At 33.4% G+C, this 23,404-nt stretch overlaps 1 protein-coding gene across 1 annotated transcript; it reads right to left on the reverse strand.

The window, feature by feature from the left end:
- Nucleotides 1-1,672: 1,672 nt before the first annotated feature.
- On the reverse strand, nt 1,673-5,876 carry LOC125832070 (factor of DNA methylation 1). Its single transcript, XM_049511206.1, has 6 exons — nt 4,955-5,876; nt 4,367-4,548; nt 4,082-4,171; nt 3,613-3,900; nt 3,244-3,462; nt 1,673-2,145 (listed from the first exon to the last, which is right to left on the reverse strand). The coding sequence occupies exons 1-6, from the start codon at nt 5,850-5,852 to the stop codon at nt 1,915-1,917; spliced, it is 1,908 nt and encodes a 635-aa protein (XP_049367163.1). The 5' UTR covers nt 5,853-5,876; the 3' UTR covers nt 1,673-1,914.
- Nucleotides 5,877-23,404: the final 17,528 nt, after the last annotated feature.

Genomic DNA, 23,404 nt, shown 5'->3' on the forward strand with positions numbered 1-23,404 from the left:
GGGAGACCCTTGTACTTGACTCTGTTTGTCACCTAGGCTCTCTATTCATGACTTTGCCAACTGAACACTTAAAGTTATTAAAACACGTTATTTTAAACCCCTTTGATTGTTGACCAAGCTTATGTGACGTTTATTTGTTGAATAGGATGAAATGTGTGGTTACACGCGTTTAAAAGCAAGTGAAGACAAAAAATTTAATAAAAAAATATTATATAATGAAAAGAAAAAATAAGAAAAATCCCCTTCTTGGCTTCTTTCCCATTCCTTTACTGTTACTCTTCTTCTTCCTCATAAGTTACCACTGCCGCCATCATCGTTGCCCCTCCCCCACTTCATTTATCTTTCTCCAATCTCCATCTTTTTTCTATGATACTTGTTTTTTATTTTCCTCTTCTAACACGAGATTTATAGAGAAAGAAGAAACAAATAAGAGAAAACAAGATTGAAATGACAAATAGACGAAAAGGTTTAGAAAAAAGAAAAAATGAAACTCTTGAAAGATTAAAATTTTCTCCACTTTCAATTTTGATGGATCTTCCAGCCAAACAACTAGTCGGCGTTGATTTCTTGACAATGACTGTCTCAACGGTGGCTATCCGTGAATGAAGTAGCCGGAGAGACATTTTTTCCGGTGAATCAATTTTAAAAGGCTGATGAGAAACATTTTTTCCGGTGAATCAATTTTAAAAGGCTGATGAGAAACATTTTTTCCGGTGAATCAATTTTAAAAGGCTGATTTTGAAGATGAATATGAGATTTTAAAAATAAAGTAAAATATTTGTAATGATAAAAATGATATGGCAATTTTTGTCTATGTGACGATATTTATCTGATGTGGATAATGATGTGTCATCCACATCAGCACGATTGAGAGACACTCATGCTCAGAGGGGTTTAAAATAACGTGTTTTAATAACTTAAAGTGTTTGGTTGGCAAAGTCGTAAGTAGAAGAGTCTAGGTGACAAACGGAGCCAAGTACGAAAGTCTCCCAGGTCATTCCGCCTTTTATTAGGCGTTGTAACTGTGACTATCCATGACTTCTGTGAGTAGCATGTACAGTAAAATACTGTCAGCATAGTCAAAGGTTGACCAGTTCTATCTAAGAATACTCTGATTAAGACTTTCCTCTTATGGATGTGTTGTTGGATTTAGTAATGGCCGAATTAGTTAAAGACTTAAGTTCTAGGCAAAAAGTAGCGATATATATACATATATTCTTGTGCTGCCAAAATAGCCAAGACTAGTGAGGTCTTACAACTTGACAGCACAATCCTGAAGAGCAGAGTTTTTCTTTTTTAACCTGGATCATCATGCAAATGCTCTAATCTCATGTACACAGGGCAAATAATTGAGAGGATTGTCCTTTTGAAGACTTCCTTGAGATTTGGAACTGCAGACTCCTGGTTATAAGTTATAACATAATTGGCTTACATCTTTTTCTCCATTGGCAATTATCATTTGGTGTGAATGAGGGAGGCGAGATGACGTGCGGTTTAGTAGATGAGTGATCTTTCACCCTTCGAAGTAGGGCAGGGAGACAACTAAAAGTCCAAGTGAAACCTGTACAGAATTTCATCTAAAACAACTAAACAAGCCATGCTGTAAAATTGATATAGAGCTGTCCTAGTTATAGATGCTTGGTATTGGACTATGTATTCTCGGAAGGAGACGGGCAGAAAAACTGATTGCATAACACAGTTTAAAATAAAATCGAAACACCATCAAACATAGTACCAATCCCAGTGCCATATCAGAATCGATAATCATAATTTCGACGGCAAACAGTCACCCCAGAAAAGGCGAAAGGAATAATCTACATAGAGTATAGTAGGACATACATGGTTTTACAGGCATCTTTAAAAACATATAGGGGATACCCGAACTAGTTTAACTAGAAAAACACCCAGCTATCATCATCCCCTCTTGCGTTTCTGTGTCTTCAATTGCTTGAAAATGTAACTGATTACTTCCTTCAGTGTGGCCTTCCTTCCTTCCTTGAAATTCCATAGCTCAGGAATCGCGTACCTACCACTAGGATTGTATTCCTCTATCTCCTTCAGAGCTACGGTCACCGCATCATAAATTTCATCCCCCAATTCCTGCTTTAGCTTTCCCAGTTCTTCATCATTCTCATCTATCACTCTCTGCATTTGAAGACAAATGGTCACACTTCAAGCTGTCATTATGACATGAATATGCTTCTCTCTTTTTCTTTGTAATTGTTGTAAAGCAGCATGGATAGTTAATTATGGGGACAAAAGAGCAAGATTTTTTCTTTCTGCTAGTATCAAAAAGCCTCTTCGTAAAAGGTACTGAGTAGTAAACTTTAAGTGTATAAGCAATTTAACCCTCTAGTTATTTTGAGCTGTGAAGATGACCCTAAACTATTCAAACTTGTAATTGTAACATTTCTATTATTAGATTACATAAAGGTTACTGTTGTAACAAAATCACATTGATGACTGCAAATGTGAATTTGTGAGGGGCAATATAGCTATTCTGAGAAGAGAACTTTAAGGAGAATTCTCAACAATATTCTTTCCAAAATTTAAAAGAAGACGCAGATATAAGATTTCATAATACAATTCTACTTTGGGATACCTTGTGTCTTCAATCTTGAACTAGGGGAGAAGAAAAATTGAAATAGAGCTGTCAACTACAAAATGAAGGAAACAAATTTTTCTTTCTCCCAAGGGGTTGACCAAGTGTGACAGAACCTCCATCTCCAGCCATAAGGTTAGGGTATCAGGTCACAGCAGGGGAAAATGTGGGAGAGATCCACTGTGACCCTTGTGCAGAGGGGTTTGCAGGGTGTGCTTCGCTAGTAAGCAAAAGGGAGTAGCAGCGCACTTTGCCCTTTAATGAAGCTCTTCCACATTGACCAGATGCAAATGAAAAAAAGAAAAAGAAAAAGGATGGACGACCTTGGTAGCTAAGTCCCAACTCCTAAGTCCTTCACCTTAAACTCTTAGGAGTCGTTTGGTGTGAGGTATAATAATCCCAGGGATAAAATGCAGGACTATTTTATCCCGTGGTTGGAGGTATTAGGCAGTCCTAGGATAATTTATCCCACCATTTATACCTTAGTGATGGGATAAGTTATCCCATACACATGGTGGAGTAACTTATCCCGGGATACCTTGTTCCCAACCAAACAACCCCTTAAATATATAACTCTTAACAGAAGGAACTAAATTGGCATAAACAGAGAGAAACTGAAATAGCCAAATCAAAGAACAAACCTCCACATTCGACTCATCAATCATGATTGTTTTAAAGGGATGCCAGTCAGGATCTTTTATTTTTTCCTGCCACAGAGAGAGAAGTTCTACAGCCTTGATTTCAGCTTCCTGATTCGGAAATTTCTGCTTTAATGCATTCTGGAAGGCCTTTGAATCAATTTCCCCCATTCTTTTTATCCCAATATGGGCTCGCGCACTGCTCAATACTTCAAGCAATCCCTAAAGAGAGGATTATTGCAAATAACTCAGCATAATGAGAAATACAATGTTACAACAAGAAACTACATCACCATCAAATGCTTGTATGGATTCAACAAGGTTTTGACTACATTAAGTAATTGAAAATCTTACTGATACCGGATATCATACCTCTTTCAATGTGCGCCGTGCATCTTGCAACTCATCATTACTTTGGCGCTCTTTCAACAGGAGAGTCTGGTTTAGGGACTCCATACCATCCATCTCCTCCATTTTATCTTTCAGCTCCTCATTCATCTCTTTAATCTTATTTTGTACAGCTGCATCGTCATTGCCTCCAAGGTGCTTCATAACCTCTAGTTTTCCTTTAAGTTCTGCTATTTCCATTTCCAGTTTTTGCTTCGCATCAATGTCCCTCTCTAGCTCAAGAATCTTTTTCAAGGCCTCCTCCTTCTCCCTCTGGATATTTAACATCAACATGAGTAAAGCTCTGTTAACTTTGTGCTAACAACAATGGCAGAAACCCCAACTTGCAGGTTTTGCAAGAACCATATGCAGAAATATCCTTGCTCAAAAAATAAATACACACGCAAAGAGAGAGAGAGGAGCAGGGGGGGAGAAACATGATTATGAATGACACCTTTTGTTCTTCAACCAGTCTCAAGACATTCACATCAGCTTTTCTTTGTTCCACAGAGGCCATTTGAAGTGCTGAATTTCTCACATCATTCTGAATCAACAAAATAAAGTTCAACACATTATAATTCGAAAGAGTTAGCTTTAGGGGACCAGAAGCTTGAAAGATACATTCTACCCACATAATATAGGCACAATGGAGCGCCAAAATAATGTAAGCCACTGCGGCTTTATCATGATAAGAGAGAAATATTTATATATAATTTTAACTCATTCTGGAATTTGATACCTGTTTCTTCTCCTCATCAAGCTTTTGCTTTTCTCGCTCAGTTAAGGCTTCACGTTTATTCAGTTCTCTTCCCCAAGAATCAAGCTTCTTCTTCTTGCTCTCCAGCTCTAAGCTTAACATTTCCTGCTCCAGCAGGACCTTCTGTACATGCTCACGTGCAAGGCGTTGCATCTTTCGTGATTCTGCATCAAGTACACCTTAGTTATACTTTAGAAACTAGTGGAACTTTCTATTAACTGATGAATATCCAAAAAAGGAGCTCTTTAGCTTGTGATCTTTGTCAATCAAGGATCTAGTGACACCTTACTAGTTCTCAAAGCAAATGTAAGATTCATAAAGTTAGTTACATATTAAATAAAACTATTTTAAAGAGACACGCTCTAGTGAATCCCTTTTGTCCAAGTAATAAATGAAACAAGCTAATTATAGAGTAGATGAAAAAGAACTGGCACTTAACAATGTCAAGTCTAAACATTCTACCTATCAGACACATGGCAGGGACATCAGATAAGAAACATAAATTTCACAGTATCTGCAGACCAAATAGAACAATAAAAAAAATAATAAAAAAAGTTTGCAACTAAAAACCTTCAAAAAAAGAACGGTGTAGCATGTCTTTCTCCGCGAGCATCTGACGAAGAGACAGTGTATTCAAATTGAATTTTGTCTGCAGCTCATCCAGATTTTCATTTTTCATGTCAATTTCATTGGCTAGATTTGCTACAACTTCCTTTCTACCCTGTGTTTCTTCTTTAATAAGGTCCGAGATAGTCTTCAGCTCCCCCTTCTCTCGCAGATATTCGCCTAAAGCCCCTTCTGCTATATAATCATCTTCTCGAGCAACCCATCCATATAAATTTGGACCAGGGCAATCTCTATGGGATTTCCATTCTTGTTTGCTGCAGTGAGAGGCTTCGAAAGACTTCTCAAATTCCATCGCACCCTTAAAACCAGTCCAATCACTATTAAATCTCACAACAGCTTCGGAGACTGTTGCTTGGTTATCACAGAAAAGCTTCACTTCCAAAGGCATATACAAGGAGAACTTTTTTAACCAATACTCCTTGTCATCTGGAGATCTTCCATTTGCTGTTTCCTTTGATACATTAACGAAAATCCCAGTCCAAGGCCAAAAGAACAGTTCATCTTTTTCAGATTCTGAACGCTCTGGAGTCACAGCACGTTTAGGTATTGGCTCAGCCTCATTCACTAGGTCTGTTTCCAGATACTTTGCAAGTGCTAAATGGTTTGCCTTCTGTTTAGCACTACGGTTAGCTGAACCCTTGCCAACCCCTGTAGCATGTTGAAGAAGATCTTTGTACTTGTAGTCTTGCTTTTTCTTCCCTGCACAGAAGGGACACCTAAGGGATCCATTTGGGCCCTTAACTTTCAGTTTTCCTTTTCTTAATTCTTCATAAGGCTTCTCTTTAAACTCAAAAATCTCAGAGTCACTCAAATCTGATTCTTCGCCTGAACTGCTACTCATCTGGATTTGTTTAAAAAAAACTAGAGTTAATTCTAAGGATTGTACATAATTGATAATACAAACAAATATCAAGGCAAATCAAGCAAAATCATAAACAAGCAATTTAATGGAATTGAATCATAGCTGAAGATGTTAACAATAGCCTACAGCGCATGTAAAAAGCAGGTAACACGCAGAAACTATGAACGCAAGCAACTAAGAGGACTTGAATCATAGCCGAGTATGGTACATATAGCATGCTTAAATCCATTAACATAGAAGCTTTAGAACAAGCAGCTTAAAGAACTTGAATCATAGCTGAAGATGTTATAAGTAGCCTACAACACAGGTAGAAATCAGTTATATACAGAAACTGCCCGCAACAAAGTACAAAATTAAAGTGTTACCAGTCAACTGAAAGAGGGAAATCACTAACTTTAAATGAAACAATACCGTTGAAATACACCATTTAGTTTTTTTTTGAGAATGGTAACTTTTTCTTCTATTTATCCACAGGTATACTACATCAAAGTAGCCCCCCTCCAAAAGTATTACAAACTAGACCGACTCCATCTGTGCTTTTTGTCACAAATAGTCTAAAACATATAATGGTGTTTTGGTTGACACAGTATATTTTCACCTCAATTCACCAGACCTACCACTTGTAATAAATGTAGACTGAAGAAAAATATTAGAGGAAGGGAATATGATGATTCAGCCAAAACCTATCATTTTCCTCAAGTTAATAAATGAATATTCAGAGGAAAGTTAAAACAACAACAACAAATCCAGTGTACCCATGAGTGAAAGCTACCCATGGTTGAAAACCACCATACCTTAATCACAATGCCCAAAGAAATTGATTTGTGAAAGCTTGCTTTCACAACCCTAGTTGAATCTCCTTCTTCTTCTTCTTTTTCTTCAAGGTTCTAGACAGAGAATATTTTGAGAGGATGAACTTTGGGGAAATGATTTGGGTTTTGGAATATATGACTTAGTCGGGTGAGTTTTCGAGTTAAAAGGACTTATATAGTGACCCTAGGCTTAGGCAAAACGACCTCACTTAAGTTGGATTAAAACCAGAAAAGACCGCTTAGCCCTCAACTTATAGTGAGCTGCCCAGGGACCATGTGACCTTATCTGTACCTTTGAGAAGGTAGAGGAGTTGTTTCCAAAAGACCCTTGGCTAAGAAAAACAGTTAAAAAGAGGCAATAGCTCCAAACAGAAACAAGAGCAAGATAATAAGATACCGGGCAAAACAACAAGAGGAGGATAGAGTGTACGTAGACCTTAAACCTACCTCGTGGAGTTAGAGAGGCTGTTTCCGAGAGACCCTTGTTTCCTTAGGTGTGCAAAGGCATTAAAAATTGGCTCTAAATTATTTTTATGTGGTGGTTAGTTCTAAAATATTAGTGCAATAAGTAGATTCTGAGAGTCTATGTCGGTTGGAACCAATTTCCTAAATGAACTATCTTTGAACAATTTAAGTACACTATTTTCGATTACTCTAATTTGAAATTCCTAACAGTAGTCAAAACGATTTTAAAGTATGAATCAACAATTTTAATTAGTGATCAATGTAGCCCAACACAAGAAGCTGAAACTCAAAGCTATCTACGAAAACCATCCAATTTGCACTTGATGAGGTAGAATAGGATTTGAAACAGCTCTTAACTAGAACTAGAAAACAAAAGGGAAGTAACACAAGTAGATTAAAGATCCATTTGGAAAACATATCTTAAAACAAAAACAGTTTTATCAGAATATTAAGGGTGGGGTTTATGGTTACTGATAAACTAACCAATGCATAACCTTAAGTCTTAACTGACAGCATGAACTAAACACAACCATAAACCCCTTGGAGAGGAAATAAGTTCTTTGTGCACTTGATTTAGAATACTTAAAACTGCAGTTTAGGAGGAGATTACTAAATACCGACCCAGAGCCCATTGACTCTGCACAATCGTACACTGAAAAATCAGGCCATAAACACAGATTTCAAGTCTCCACCATAAAATTAGATTACTAACATTTGAGTACATTGTATTAACAAAATGTTTGAGCTAAGAAGTGGTCACATTCTTAAAGACAACGCAAGGAAATCCAGAGTTCCAAACACACACACCAAAAAAATGGAAGCAAAATAACATTTCAGATGTAACAGCCGAGAATCATCGCAGCTCTGATTATGCCTAAATTCATAAAACCAATCGCTAATACTGCAAAACCCTAACCCTAAACCCACAGAACTAAGGACAACAAAGGCATAAAAAAGCTTGTAGACAACAAAAATAACAAGTTTCAGCACAAAAAAAGAGATAAAAATCGAAATTATAACAACAAATTGGAGAAAAAATAGATCATTTTCTGCGTTCTGATACCTCTACGAAAAGGAACGATGAACTTGATTGAGAGATTTCTGAGCTCTAACAACAAAATGCAGGCGACGCCGACGGAGTTTGGAATTTCGATTGGGTTCCAATTTTATGAGTAGAAAAAGGAAAAACCTAAGGTAAAAAGAAGAGGGTCTCTGCAGTACCCAGTACACACTCAGATGGAGTAGCGTATGGATGCCACGTGTAGAAGGCCAAGATTAAAGGGGTTGGCATTTTTTTCATTTTGACACTTCAGCCCTCGAGTTTATTTCGGTTAAATCTTTAACCCATATCAAAGTACTCCCTCCATCCACAATTGTTTGTCAGAGTAAGGTCATGCACACCTCTCAAGGAAAATTTAATACAAGGTGTAATTTGACTAATATAACCCTACTATACTAAGAATACCAAAAGTCCACATAACTTTTCAATTGAACTACACTATCATTAAGGGCAGAATTGGAAAAAAGTGACTAATTATTTCTTGATTGTTTAAATTAACAATTAATTTTAGACATCTATTTTTAGTATACCTGCCAAATAATTGTGGATGGAGGGAGTATTTTATTTGGGCCATTTTTTTACTAAAGAAATGTATAAAATAGGGTGCGTAGATTTTAGTGAAAATTGCGCAAAACGACAAACATCTCCAAGTATATTATTATGTAAAATGACTATATTTTTAATTATTTTAAACTTGTGGCTAAAGTTTTGCAAAATTTTGCTATTCAACTTTTAATTGTATAAATTCAGAATTTATATAATTCACCTTGATTGTTTAAATCCAAAATTTGTAAATGACTGTAACTATTTGCATATTATTTATGAAAAATAATAAATTATCATGTTTATATATTAGCAAGAGAAATATACAAATGAAATGCTAAGAAATTCGTAAATGTATAAATACAAAATTTGTATATATGCTTACCCTATTTCGCAAGTGAAATATATCAAGCAAGCGAAATATAAAAAATTGAATATATTCTAAGCTACATGACTTGGGCTACATGTTATTTCTAAGGGAATTTACACAAATCACATAGTGTTAACTAATTAAATCATATCTCTAACTCTTTTCAAAATTACAAAAAACCATTAAATTTGGTGGAATTCGGATACATCTCAAAATGTTACAATACATCGCATACTGATTTCAGATACATTCCTCAACATTTTGATACATCGCGTCTCAATTTTGGATACATTACTCAATGTTTTGATATATCACGGAAAGTGATGTATCCAACCGATATATCGTGTAAAGTGATGTATCCCAGAATATGAGAGAGTAGGAATTTTTGTAATTTTTTTAAATGATGGAAAATTTTAAAATATATGATAAAATGAGCTGTATATTTAGATAATTTTTCCTATTTCTAATCCATTTCCCATTTTCCAGGCATTGATTGGAAATTGGAAATGTTCTTTTGGAGTTGAAGAAATATTGGGCCTTTTAATATTGCAGCCAAGAATAATGATGGGCTTTTAATTGTTGGTTAGTGTGATTGGCATTACTATGTGGACTAGCCCAGTTTGAGTTTTGGTGCCTACCTTTGCAGTTTAGTGTTTGTCCTTTTCACAATGATGATGGAGAATAACTTCTAAATCTATTGATCAAGATTGCGGTAGACGGTAAGTATAATAAGAGTTTTTGAATTCAAGTTTTCTTGGGTACATAGGTGCCTTTAATAGGAGCATTTTACCTGCACGAATCCGAATTTAGTTGAGCCCTAATATAAAAATCGACCATCAGATGAAGTTATTTTTAAAAAAATATACTCTAAGTAGATGAAGAAATGAATAAAGGTGTAATAAGATAAGCTTGAACCTAACGTTTTGAACCGATATTAGGTACATAGCGTAAAATAGCATACTACTATAGTCCTACAAGCTTCTAATTTTAATTAACTTTGTAGCTAGAATTGATGCTCATTTTATTATTCACTCCAAAAAGAAGAATAAACAAATTATCAACCGTTTAAAAGTTGTTAAAAGTGGAAAATAGTAATATTCAATTGTGAATTCCAAGACGGATTTAGTACATAACATATAAGTTCATATGAATTTAACAACTTTTGTTTAAATGAATGGATTTAGTATTCAAAATTTTATTTAAATATCTTTAAATGTTTGATTATGAGTTATCTTTTTAGATTAACTTTGAGATAGTTATGCAAAACGATAAATTTCAAATTCTAACTACGTTTCTGACTCCAATCAAAACTTCAAAACTCCATTGAGTGAAAGAAATATTATTGAAGAGAATTATTGCCACTCTAATCCATTCATGTAAGACAAGTATTCTTGTTGTTTTCCATGTGAAAAAAAGCAGGTCTATATACCTAAAATTCTCTACCAGACAATAACTATAAATTAGAAGGACCTGTGCATTTGAAATGGCATTTCTCTTAATATAGAAATTTGTTTTGTTTCACATTTTATATCTTAATTCTTTACCTTGTTATTCTAAAAAAAAAATGAAACATAGTCATCAAGCAGGCGAGCATTCTTTACCTTGAGTTTTATTCCTCGATCAGTAATAAATCTTTTCAATGTCATTTCATTTCACCAAACTCCGTTCGTGCGAACTTACTTACATTAAAAAACAGAGGGTTATGATAAGCTGACAATCAATATAAATTTTACTTCCATGATACCTAATGTGATGAAGATATACAATAAACTTAAATAAAAGTAAAAATTTATATAGTTAACCTAACTTATTCAGTTGAGACTGAGACGTAATTTATTTTATATATATATGTATCTTCTCCTTATCGTAAGTTTCTATCACTAGCCTATACGATTCCGCACATCTTTAGGCATTTGCTATATGATAGTGGTAACAAAGGAATAATTAAAGCTTCTGAATTTTCTTTTTTTTACGTAATGAAACGGAAGAAAAATTAATTAGTATTATTTTTATAAAAAAAAAACGACTTACACCTTCTCATTATTATTTTTATAAAAAAAATAAAATTGATCCACTATTATAATGCTATATTAATATATGACAAGTCAATTTCACATTCTTTTATTTAAGGACAAATTACTTAACTACACTCCTTTACTTACCTTAATATCCATTTATCCCTACTTATTTCAAAAATTTCAAAAATCCCGTATTTACCTATGTATTCCACATGTATCCAGTGCACAACGCTATGTATCTCGCTATGTGGAATGTATCAAACGCTATGTATCCCGCATGTATCCCGTGCACAACACTATGTATCCCGCTATGTGAAATGTATCAAACCTAATGTATCTCGTGCACAATGCTATGTATCCCGTTATGTGGAATGTATCAAACCTAATGTATCCCGTGCACAATGCTATGTATCCCGCAAACATCATTTTTAAGGGATTTTTGGTAAATAGAAAACTAGAAGGGATAGGATGTTATTTAATACTTATAATATGTGGTTCCTATAATTTATACTTTATTTAATGATTATGTCTGGAAATTAATTATGCCAATGTTTTTTTTTTCATTGGAGTTGTCACTATTTAAATGGTGGATGCAATGAGAATTGAGAACCACCAAAATTGTAGGAAAAAAAGAGAAGAAATAGTGATAAAATAAAGATAAAGAAGGAGAATAATTAAGAAAGAATAAAGACAAACGTGTCATTGCCAAAGATTCCTTGCATTATTAACGTTTAATTTAATATAATGTTTTCCACTTAAAGTTATACTCAAATAAAAGGGAAGAAAGACAAATATACCCCAAATTATTGTAAATTATATGTCAATACCCTCCGTTATACTTTATGGTTGTATATACCCTTACCGTCAATATTTTAGGTTGTGTATACCCTTGAGACTAACGGTTGGACACATGGCTACATCTCAATAATTTACCTAATATTTATTTTTTTATCCGAAATTAAAAAAACAAAAACCACCCATGTTCCCTAACCCATCCATAACCCAAATTAAAACCCATTTTCCATAACAATTCCCTTCAAACAGTGCTAATTGTTCATCTTCTTCTCTTCTTTAATTCTCAAAAAAAGGTTGCACAAATAAAAAATTTCACTAACATTAGCCTCTCTTTTTTGTGTGTTTAGAGTTCATGGATGATTGCACACAAAATCATCAAGTTAATTTTGTGATTGGCCATCGCCGTCGCCGCCTTCTTCTCCGAAGTTCACACAAACATTTGAATCATTAGAAATGAAATTCGTGGTGTTTCTCAGTGAATTTTTGTTTGTTGTGTCCGCCTTGGAGAGGCGCCCAGCTTGGCATTGACCTTGCTCGTTAAGACCGCCGAAAAATCATCGTCGACGACCAATAGTGGTCTGTCCGAGTTCAAACCGTTTGAATGAACCAAAATTTCTTGATGTTTGATTTTTCGTCTGTTGAAACGAATAGTTGGTTTTTCGTCTTTGAAACAAATTGTGCAAGGCAATTTAGTCATTGTGCCCATACAATGATGTATATAAGCTAAATCTTTGTGGCTTAAACTCCATGATTGATCGCCTTCTCTCTCACTGTAAAGTCTTTTCAGTTTCAACGAGCAGCCATGACAAGGAACAAGTGAAGATGAAATTATGATAAAATCTGCACTCAGGCCACCATTGATGAGCTCTATAGAAGAAAGGGAAGAAAGCTAATAAAGAGCAATTGCGTTGTGTTGAGATTTTTACTATTCACACACTTCTATATTGATCCTTACAATCATGGATCCACTTATATACAGTGCATTTACAAAAGCATTTACAAAGTTAGTTACTAACTAACTATCCACTTGTCAACCTCTAATTGAAAACTTAATAACAAACTTCTTAACTAACTAATCTATACACAATTATCAACTAACTATTTCTTCATTTCTATACTCCCCCTCAAGTTGAGAATGGAAAATGTTTTTCATTCCTAACTTGACTAGTAATACAACATGTTGTTGACGACCCAAAGCTTTGGTAAACCCATCTACTGGTTGTTCCTTGCTTGCAACATAGTTAGTTCTTACCAAACCTTCATGCATTTTTTCCTAATAAAATGACAGTCAATCTCAATGTGTTTTGTTCTTTCATGATACATGGGATTAGCTGCTATTTGTAATGCAACTTTATTATCACAATATAGATCAATTGGCAATTGCGCCTTTACCTGCAACTCTTGTAACAACCATTTCAACCAAGTCAATTCAGCTACTGTTTGAGCTATGCACCTATATTCTACCTCAGCAGAACTTCTAGAGATGGTGTTTTGTTTCTTAGCTTTCCAAGAGATGAGAGATGTTCCCAATTTGATACAAAAACCAGAGACAGACCTTCTAGACATAGGACAAGCAACCCAGTCGAAGTCACAATATGCTTCTATCTTCTCATCCCCTTTACAAGACATTACGAGACCAAGCCCAGGCTGACTCTTGATATACTTCACCACATACAAAGCATCATTATAATGAGACCTTTTAGGGGCATGCATAAACTGGCTTAAGGACTGAACAACTTATGATATATCAGGCCTTGTGATTGTAAGATGCAAGAGTTTTCCCAACAGTCTCTGATAGATACTCATGTCTTCTAAAAGAACATCCTCAGATTTTCCAGAGAATTTAAGATTATACTCACTACTGGTTAGTTTCATATTTTGCTCCATTGGTGTCCACTTAGGTTTTGAACCACTCAATCCAGTCTCTGAGATCATCTCTAGAGCATACTTCCTTTGTGATAAGAGGATTCTTTCACTTGACCTGGCAAGTTCAATTCCCAAAAAATATCGCAGTTCTCCTAGGTCCTTCATCTTGAAGTTTTTATGCAAATCTAGCTTAGCTCTATTAATTTCTTGTAGATCAGACCCTGTGATAAACAAGTCATCTACATAAACAAGAATCAACACTAGCTTGTTATTAGCTATTTTTGTGAAAAGAGAATAGTCATGCTTGCTCTGTGTGAATCCAGAACTTGTGAGAGCTTGTGTAATTTCAGGTTACACTGTCTAGAAGCCTGTTTCAAACCATATAAGAATTTGAGTAGCCTGCATACCTTTGACTCCCCTAGGCTACTAAAACCTTGTAGCAAAGCCATGTACACCTTCTCAGACAGATCACCATTAAGGAATACATTGTGGACATCCATTTGGAAGATAGGCCAATGCCTAAGGGCAGCCAATGCAATCACAGTCCTAACTGTGGTTATTTTTGCTAAAGGGAGAAAGTATCATGAAAGTCAATGCCTTCCTTCTGAGTATAACAGCTATTAACATTGTCTTAAACCTTTCTACAGTCCCATCAACATGATACTTTACCTTGTAAACCCATTTAGAACCAATAGGAACCTTCTCAGATGGTAAATCCACCACCTCTCAAGTATGATTATGATCTAAAGCCTCAAGTTCAAGCTTCATAGCTTGAATCCACCTAGGATCTTTAACAACTTGGGAATAAGAAGTAGGCTCAGAAATAGAAGAAAATGAGGCAAGAAAATCTTGGAATGGACAAGAAAGATGAGAATATGAAAGATATGACTGAATAGGGTAAAAGAAAATAAGAACTAGCAGAAGTAGAAGAAATAGTAGAGGGCAAAGAAGGATGAACATAATCTGTGAGCCATATAAGAGGCTTAGTAAGTCTATTGGACTTTCTTAGAGAAACAGAAGATGTAGCATCATGTGAATAAATAATAGGTGAGGAGGAAGAAATATTAGGACAGTCAGGATGCTCATCAGGCAGGTCTAGTGAAGATACATGGGGAGAATCTGGCATACAAGTAGTAGAAGAGTCCTTAGAACCAGGAAGAAACTGTGACTTAGGATGAGAGAAAGGAAACATATTTTCATGAAATGTAACATCTCTACTGATTATAAACCTTTTTGCAGCAATGCCATATACCCTGTAACCTTTTTGAGTAACAGAATACCCCATAAAGACTCCTGTAATAATCTTGGAAGAAAATTTGTCATGAAAAATCGGAATAGTAGCATAACAAAAACACCCAAGGATTCTCAAATGAGACAGAATGGGTGGTGTACCATGAAAAACTTCATAAGGTGAAATACCATTTAGAACAGTACTAGGAAGCCTATTGATAATATAAGTGGTTGTAAGTATACAGTCACCCCAGAACTTGATAGGTATACTAGCCTGAAACCTAATAGCCCTTGTTACTTCTAGGAGATGCGTATGTTTTCTCTCCACAACTCCATTTTGTTATGGAGTATGAACACAACTACTTTGGTGAATAATCCCCTTAGTTTTCAAGAAATTAGTGCATAAAGTGTTAAAAAACTCAGTACCATTGTCTGATCTCAAGATTTTAACTGTGGTAGAAAACTGGTTCTCAACAAGAAGAATAAAATCTTTAAGCAACACAAACACATCACTCTTAAGCCTTAGTAAAAAAGTCCAAGTCATTCTCGAAAAATCATCAACAAGTGTAAGAAAATACTTGAATCCATATTGTTATCGAGATCCTTCATATCATATATCATAACTCTTGAATTCATAATTCTAATTAAAGAGAGAGTTAAGAGTAGAGTTCAAGAAAGCCTTTGAGTTCAATTATGTATCCTTTGAGATCAACTATCGATTTGAACTAAGTTTTGAGGAAGTAAGTCAGAGAATGAGAAGAGTCAAATACATGAGTTTCATAATGTTATGTAGACCTACGAGTCAAGTCGTTCATGCCCATAAATTCCGCATGAACTCCAGAAGTTGAGTATCTTTGAGAGGAGTAGTATGTTCAAGTTCTAAGTCTTGAGTATTGAGTTCCTAATACCCTTTGAGGTTATATTTCTAAGCATGGGACTATTACATGTTACCCATAAAGTCTTTGAGTTGAATTGCTCATGCCCATAATTTCGCATGAATCCTATAAGTCGAGAAGTCGAGCACTCTTGAGAAGAGAAGTATCTTTGAGTCCTTTAGTTGAGTCGTTCATGGTCATAATTCCGCATGAGCCCTCTGAGTTGAGCATTCTTGAAATGAGTAGTATTATTGAAGTTCTTGAGTTCCAAGTATTTGAGTTTTATCTATGGTTATTGAAAACCTTGCATTAAGTAGTTTATGTCCATAATTCGGTATGAACCATATTTTAAGAAGTCTTTTACAAACGTTTTAACTTTGTTTTAAGACTTAAGTTTTGAGTTCAGTAAAGAGTAAAGTTTGAAGTCCTTTTCTTCAAAAGTATATGGGGACTAAGTATTCCCAAAGAGTTTATAAATGTTTTCACATTCAAATAAGAACGGAAACTGAGATTTCCAAAGGGCCTTTAGGCTAGTTTTCAGAAAAGAGTAATAGCTTTCTAAATGAAGCAAGCAGGGAAACTGAGATTTCCAAGATAGCCTTTGAGCTAAGTTTTTGAGCAATTATCTCAAATCAACAGAAAGAAGTATGTTTTTTTAAAACATAAGAGCTAGTATATTTTTGGGAGTAGTATTGAGCACCGATATGGGGGAGAGTTTAGACAACTCACAGCCTCCATAAACCATGTAGCCACCATGGGTAGAAAATGGTCATACTTTTTAGATGAACCTTTTTCGAAATAGACTAGTGGATCCATTAGTAGTTCAGGTCTTATACCTTTGGCCGGGTATAGGATGCGCTGGCAGCGTGAGGTAGATCGTTGTATCATCACTATAGCTCTTATGTGATGGTTGTCGGTTAGAGAAACTCCCACAGAAGTTATTGTATTTTTATATACATCAGTTTATTGTATTTTTATATACATTTCAGAGTTATGTTGTATCCTTGCATACACACAGATTTGACAGCATGTTTTTAAACAGTTTGTTTCTTTATATTACACTTGTTTTAAATTGCTTTATATTGAAATGAGTTCAGTCATATTTAGTTGAGTATTCAAAGTTGTGTATCCAGAGTCGAATATCATATCTTTGAGTCGAATATCATATCCTTGAGTTGAGTATCTAATCTCTGAGTTGAGTATCTTATCCTTGAGTACTTCTGAGTTGAGTAAGTTTGAGTAGTTTGGAGTATTCCTTGAGTTGAGTAAGATTGAAAACAGGCAAGTATGTTTCCTTTTTATCAAGTTTCAAGCTTATGTTTATGTTTTAGAATTCCCCTTACATGCTCGTACATTCCACGTACTGAGCCATTTGGCCTGCATCTTTTCATGATGCAGACACATGTATTCAGGATCATCAATAGGAGCTTCGTTGATACATCCGAGAGTTCAAGTTAGCTATGGTGAGCCTCCTTGGTTTCGGAGGATTTCATTTACCTTTCAGTTATATCAATTGTTAGGATGTCGTGGGTCTTGTCCCGACTTCCATCTTTATCAGTTAGAGGCTTCATAGATAGTCAGTATAGTTGAGAAGTCTGTATCATTTATTTTATTAAATGTTTTAAAGACTAAAGTTTCCTTTTTATGGCGAGTTGTATATATTTTATTATACAGAGTTTTCTTTGGACTTAAAGTTTGTATTTAAGTTTTATGAACTTTTATTTCAGTTTTTAAGCTTTGTATGCTTGAATCAGTTTTCCACTTGTAGTCAGCCAGGATAAGGGTTCGCTTGGGGACCAGCAATGGTCTTCAAGTGCCGGCCACGTCCAGGGTGTAGGCTCGGGTCGTGACCTATCCTTACATTATGTCCATACAATGAGCAACTTCCCATAATTAACTTCATAACTAAAAATTACTTATTTAAAGACATCATATCATATTCTTTATCAGTTTAACAAAAATTGTGAAATATACATCATACTCAATTTTCTTGTTGTCTCCATATTTCTTATTCTGGCGTCGTAAAGGTATTAATAATTTTTTTTGTTAATCCAAGTTATTGTATGTAAGCAAATTGTTGAATTTGTGAATGAAGGTTAAGTATTTCGATTTTGAATAGGTGAACTACATGGCAATACATACACTAGTTGTCAAACAAAAAATGAATACACCAATATATAATACAATGAATACATTGTTGTTAAACACAAAAATGAATATGTTGGATACAACTATACTTGTATTCCCTAATCAACTTTTTATCTTAGATATAGTACTTATCTATCTAGATATAACTGTATTCGCAAATCAACATTTCAACTTGTGCTTATATAACAATACAAGTATCTATGTATATAAATATGGATACATTTCAACACTGTTGTTAAGCAAAAATATGGATATATTAGACAAACGAGCAAAAAAGATACAATTTGTGGGTATCAAACTGTATAAGTATGGATATACATTAGACAAACGAACAAAAAAGATACAATTTGTGGGTATCAAACTGTATAATTATTCTTCAAAATAAATTTTGAAAAGGTCAACAATTGTATTCACAGATCAATAGTTCAACTTGTGATTATATAATAATACAAATGTCTATGTATATAAGTATTCTACTATATACAAATTGACAATGAGAGAACCCTCAATCTCTTTTTTGTTCATGTTCTTCTTGTACTCATTTTTTAACAACTATATACATACAAAATCAATTTTTCTAACAATTTCAATATAAGAGAACAATCCATAATGACAATGGCACACAATACATGTGTTAAGATATATAAGTAAATGACATTAAACTAAAAAAAAAAAAACATACAAATCTCAATTTCATTATTTTTTCTCTTGTTCCTGCTCGACTGCTCTTTTTTCACACCCACTTGAATCAATATTGTTGACTTTTCTCCTTTTTCAAGATTAGTTTTCACTTCTGAACCTTTTTTCCTCTTTACTAATTTTGCATGTTCGATTTCTTCAAGCAGATTTAAGGGTATATATGGTCATTAACCTTTTTTGTTCTTCTTTCGTTCTCCATTGCAGCAATAGAGCCTGAAATTTTGGCTTGCTGTTGAGTAATACACAAATCAAAAGAAGGTAGTTCATCCAACAATTTGTCAAATAAATGTATACCTCTCGTAACCCTCCTTGGAGTATCAATTTCAGCCATTGAAATGGATAAACAAATTCTTGAATCAAAACCCTATGAAAATAGAAGAAAGTGTAGATGTGTAGATATATAATGCTCATAAAAACGAGATAAATATGCAATTAGAAAATACATGATGGATACAAATCACAAAAATCGCTCCTGCAGTGATGTAAAGGATCTTGAATTTGAATGAATTTGGGAGAAAAAATCAGAAAATATGTCATGTATGAATATTGATGAAAGAGAAAAATTTGATGATGGTAAACATGGGAAAAGATCACAAATGTGTCTGCCATAATTAATTAGGCATTCAATAATTACTTTCCTATTTAATATTTATTTATTATATTAAATATATAAAAAAAATTATTTATTTGTATACAATTAACTTTGCTATTTATAGTCTAATTATATCCATATAACATGAAAAAAAAATGTAGCTATTTTTCTTGAATATATATGGATGTTTGTCATATTCTGAAGTTTTTCCTATAAAAAATTGAATATATTCTAAGCTACATGAATTGGGCTACCTGTTGTTATTTCTAAGGAAATTTACACAATACACATAGTGTTAAGAACTAATTACATCATATCTCTACTCTTTTCAAAATTACAAAAAACTCTTAAATTTGGTGGAATCCGGATACATCTCAAAATGATATGATACATCGTGTACTGGTTTCAAAATACATTCCTCAACATTTTGATACATCGCGTCTCAATTTTGGATACATTACTCAATGTTTTGATACATCGCGGAAAGTGATGTATCCAATTGATACATCGCGTAAAGTGATGTATCCGATTGATACTTCGCGTAAAGTGATGTATCCAATTGATACTTTGCGTAAAGTGATGTATCCCAAAATATGAGAGAGTAGGAATTTTTGTAATTTTTTTAAATGATAGGAAATTTTAAAATATACAGTAAAATGAGCCGTATATTTAGATAATTTTTCCATTTTCTATTCCATTTCCCATTTTCCAGGCATTGATTGGAAATTGGAAATGTTCTTTTGGAGTTGAAGAAATATTGGGCCTTTTAATATTACAGCCAAGGAAAATGATGGGCTTTTAATTGTTGGTTAGTGTGATTGGCATTACTATGTGGACTAGCCCAGTTTGAGTTTTGGTGCCTACCTTTGCAGTTTAGTGTTTGTCCTTTTCTTAATGATGATGGAGAATAACTTCTAAATCTGTGGATCAGGATTAGGGTGGATTGGTAAGTATAATCATATTTTTTGAATTCAAGTTTTCTTGGGTATGTAGGCGCCTTTGTTAGGAGCGTTTTACCTGCACGAATCCGAATTTAATTGAGCCTCAATACAAATATCGAACACTAGATAAATTATTTTTTTTTAAAAAACTACTCTAAGTAGATGAAGAAATGAATAAAGGTGTAACAAGACAAGCTTGAGCCTAACGTTTTGGACTGATATTAGGTACGTAGCGTAAAATAGCATATCCTACTATAGTCCTACAAGCTGCTAATTTTATTCAACTTTGTAGCTAGAATTGATGCTCATTTTATTATTCACTCCAAAAAGAAGAATAAAAGAATCATCAACTATTTAAGTTGTTAAAAGTGAAAGTAATATTCAATTGTGAATTCCAAGACGGATTTAGTACATAACATATAAGTTCATATGAATCTAACAACTTTGTTTAAATGAACGGATTTAGTTTTCAAAATTTTATTTAAATATCTTTAAATGTTTGATTATGAGTTATCTTTTTAGATTAACTTGAGATAGTTATGCAAAACGATCAAATTCTGACTACGTTTCTGACTCCAATCAAAACTTCAAAACTCCATTGAGTGAAAGAAATATTGTTGAAGAGAATTATTGCCACTCTAATCCATTCATGTAAGATAAGTATTCTTGTTGTTTTCCATGTGAAAAAAAGCAGGTCTATACTCTATGTACCTAAAATTCTATACCAGACAATACCTATAAATTTGAAATGACATTTCTCTTAATATATAAATTTGTTTTGTTTCACATTTTATATTATATCTTAATTCTTTACCTTGTTATTCTAAAAATAATAATGAAACATAGAGCTATAAGAACCATTCATATCTCATCAAGCATGCGAGCATTTGTTCTTTACCTTTGAGTTTTATTCCTCAATCAGTAATAAGTCTTTTCAATGTCATTTCATTTCACCAGACTCCGTCCGTGCGAACTTACTTACATTAAAAAAAGGAAGGTTATGATAAGCTGACAATCAATATAAATTTTTACTCTCATGATATCTAATATGATGAAGATATACAATAAATTTAAATAAAAATAAAAATTTATATAGTCGACCTAACTTATTCAGTTGTGACTGAGATGTAATTATTTTTTTGTTTGTATTTATCTTCTCCATATCGTAAGTTTCTATTACTAGCCTATACGATTCTGCACATCTTTAGGCATTTGGTATATGATAGTGGTAACAAAGGAATAATTAAAGCTTCTGAATTTGGATATATATATGTATATATATATATATATGCTTTTCTTTTACCTAACGAAACGGAAGAAAAATTCATTAGTATTATTTTTATTAAGAAAACGACATACTCCTTCTCATTTTTATTTTTATAAAAAAAATAAAATTGATCCACTATTATATTGCTATATTAATATTTGACAAGTCAATTCTTTTCATATTCTTTTGTTTAATGATTATGTCTGGAAATTAATTATGCCAATGTTTTTTTTTTTTAATTGGAGTTGTCACTCTTTAAATGGTGGATGCAATGAGAAATGAGAACCACCATAATTGTAGGAAAAAAAAGAGAAGAAATAGTGATAAAAATAAAGATAAATAAGGAGAATAATTAAGAAAGACTAAAGACAAACATATTATAGTGTACTTAATCATTGTCATTACCAAAGATCCCTGCATTATTAACGTTTAATTTTTAATGTATTGTTTTCCACTTAAAGTTAATACTCAAATTAAAGCTGTTATATATTTAGTACAAAATTCCTTCTTCTGGAATATGTTTCCGCTTCGAGCCACCGTAGCCACATATAATAAAGGGGATTTATGTAAATTAGAAAAAAAATTGTTTAAAAGTTATATCGCGTAAAGTAATTTTTCTGAATTCTCTTAATATTGGAAAAATACATGTTTAAAGTACTCAAATTAAAGTTTTTTTTTATGAATTAGCTATTACCCATACATATATACCTTGTCATTTTAAAAAAAAAAGAATTTCTCTAAATATTTGATTTATAGAGAATATATTTGTATGTTTGACTTACTATTCACGTATACAAATAAGAAAGCCAAAGTGGAAGGCAAAGAGATCCCACCAATATTGTAATGCATGCATTATTGCCGCTCTATTATATTGTTGCCATTATTATTGCCTTTGATTTTGAAATACAATACGCCAAGGATTAAGAGGTAACACATTTATATGAAACAAAAATATCTATTCTCACCCTTCCAATTCCTTTTCAATGTCTTTCACTTATCCTTTTTATCTTTTATCATCTGTCTCTTCACCATTACTGTTAATTTCTATTTCTAGCTAGTCATATGTTCAAACTTTGATGAACAAACTTATTTCCTATTGTGAAATTAAGATGATAGGTATTCAGTGAAATTAATTAGTCGGGTGTAAGTGAGCTAGCTAGTCTTGTCAACCCCAGAACGGATGACATAAGAATTTTTTTTCTATCTATTTTTAGTCATCTTTCTAAATAGTTTTTTGTGAACAAAGTTATTTATTACTTGCGTGGGTAGAAGATATATACCATGTATCCCAAAATTAATAAGATGAGTTGCGTGCAAGCTAACTCAAGTACTGGGGTTATAAGAGAAAAAGAATATTTCTAGTCATCTATCAAACCCTTGATGAACAAAGTTATTTCGAACAAATTAATTATTTGTTATATGTGTTGGTTTAAAAGAATAAGTACTTCATTAAATTAATTAGTTGAGTTACACTCAAACTGATTCAGGAAACACGATTAAAATTTATATATATTTATATGAATCCATTGATCACCTACAAATTAAAGTTGTTAAAGCCTTAATGAATTAAGCACAACATAGAGGTTAGAACTTATTCCGTTTAATTATAAACAAATAAAAACGCCATAAAGCATAGATCAAGTGCATGATGGATTCTTCTTTTGCTTTATGATTATGTTTAGAAATTGAATGAATAATGGTGGCTGGAACATTCTTTTTTTATTGCACTTTAATGGTGAAGTACTGAGAACCACCAAAATCAGAAGAAAAAAAAAGTGAAGGACAAACCGTATTACACAGTAAGTCTACGTTGTTGTTGATTAATTGGGAAAAGTTTTGACATTTTCATT

The sequence above is a fragment of the Solanum verrucosum genome, unplaced genomic scaffold (genome assembly GCF_900185275.1).
Source record: "Solanum verrucosum unplaced genomic scaffold, falcon-dt-bn FXZP01000009.1, whole genome shotgun sequence".
NCBI lineage: Eukaryota > Viridiplantae > Streptophyta > Magnoliopsida > Solanales > Solanaceae > Solanum > Solanum verrucosum.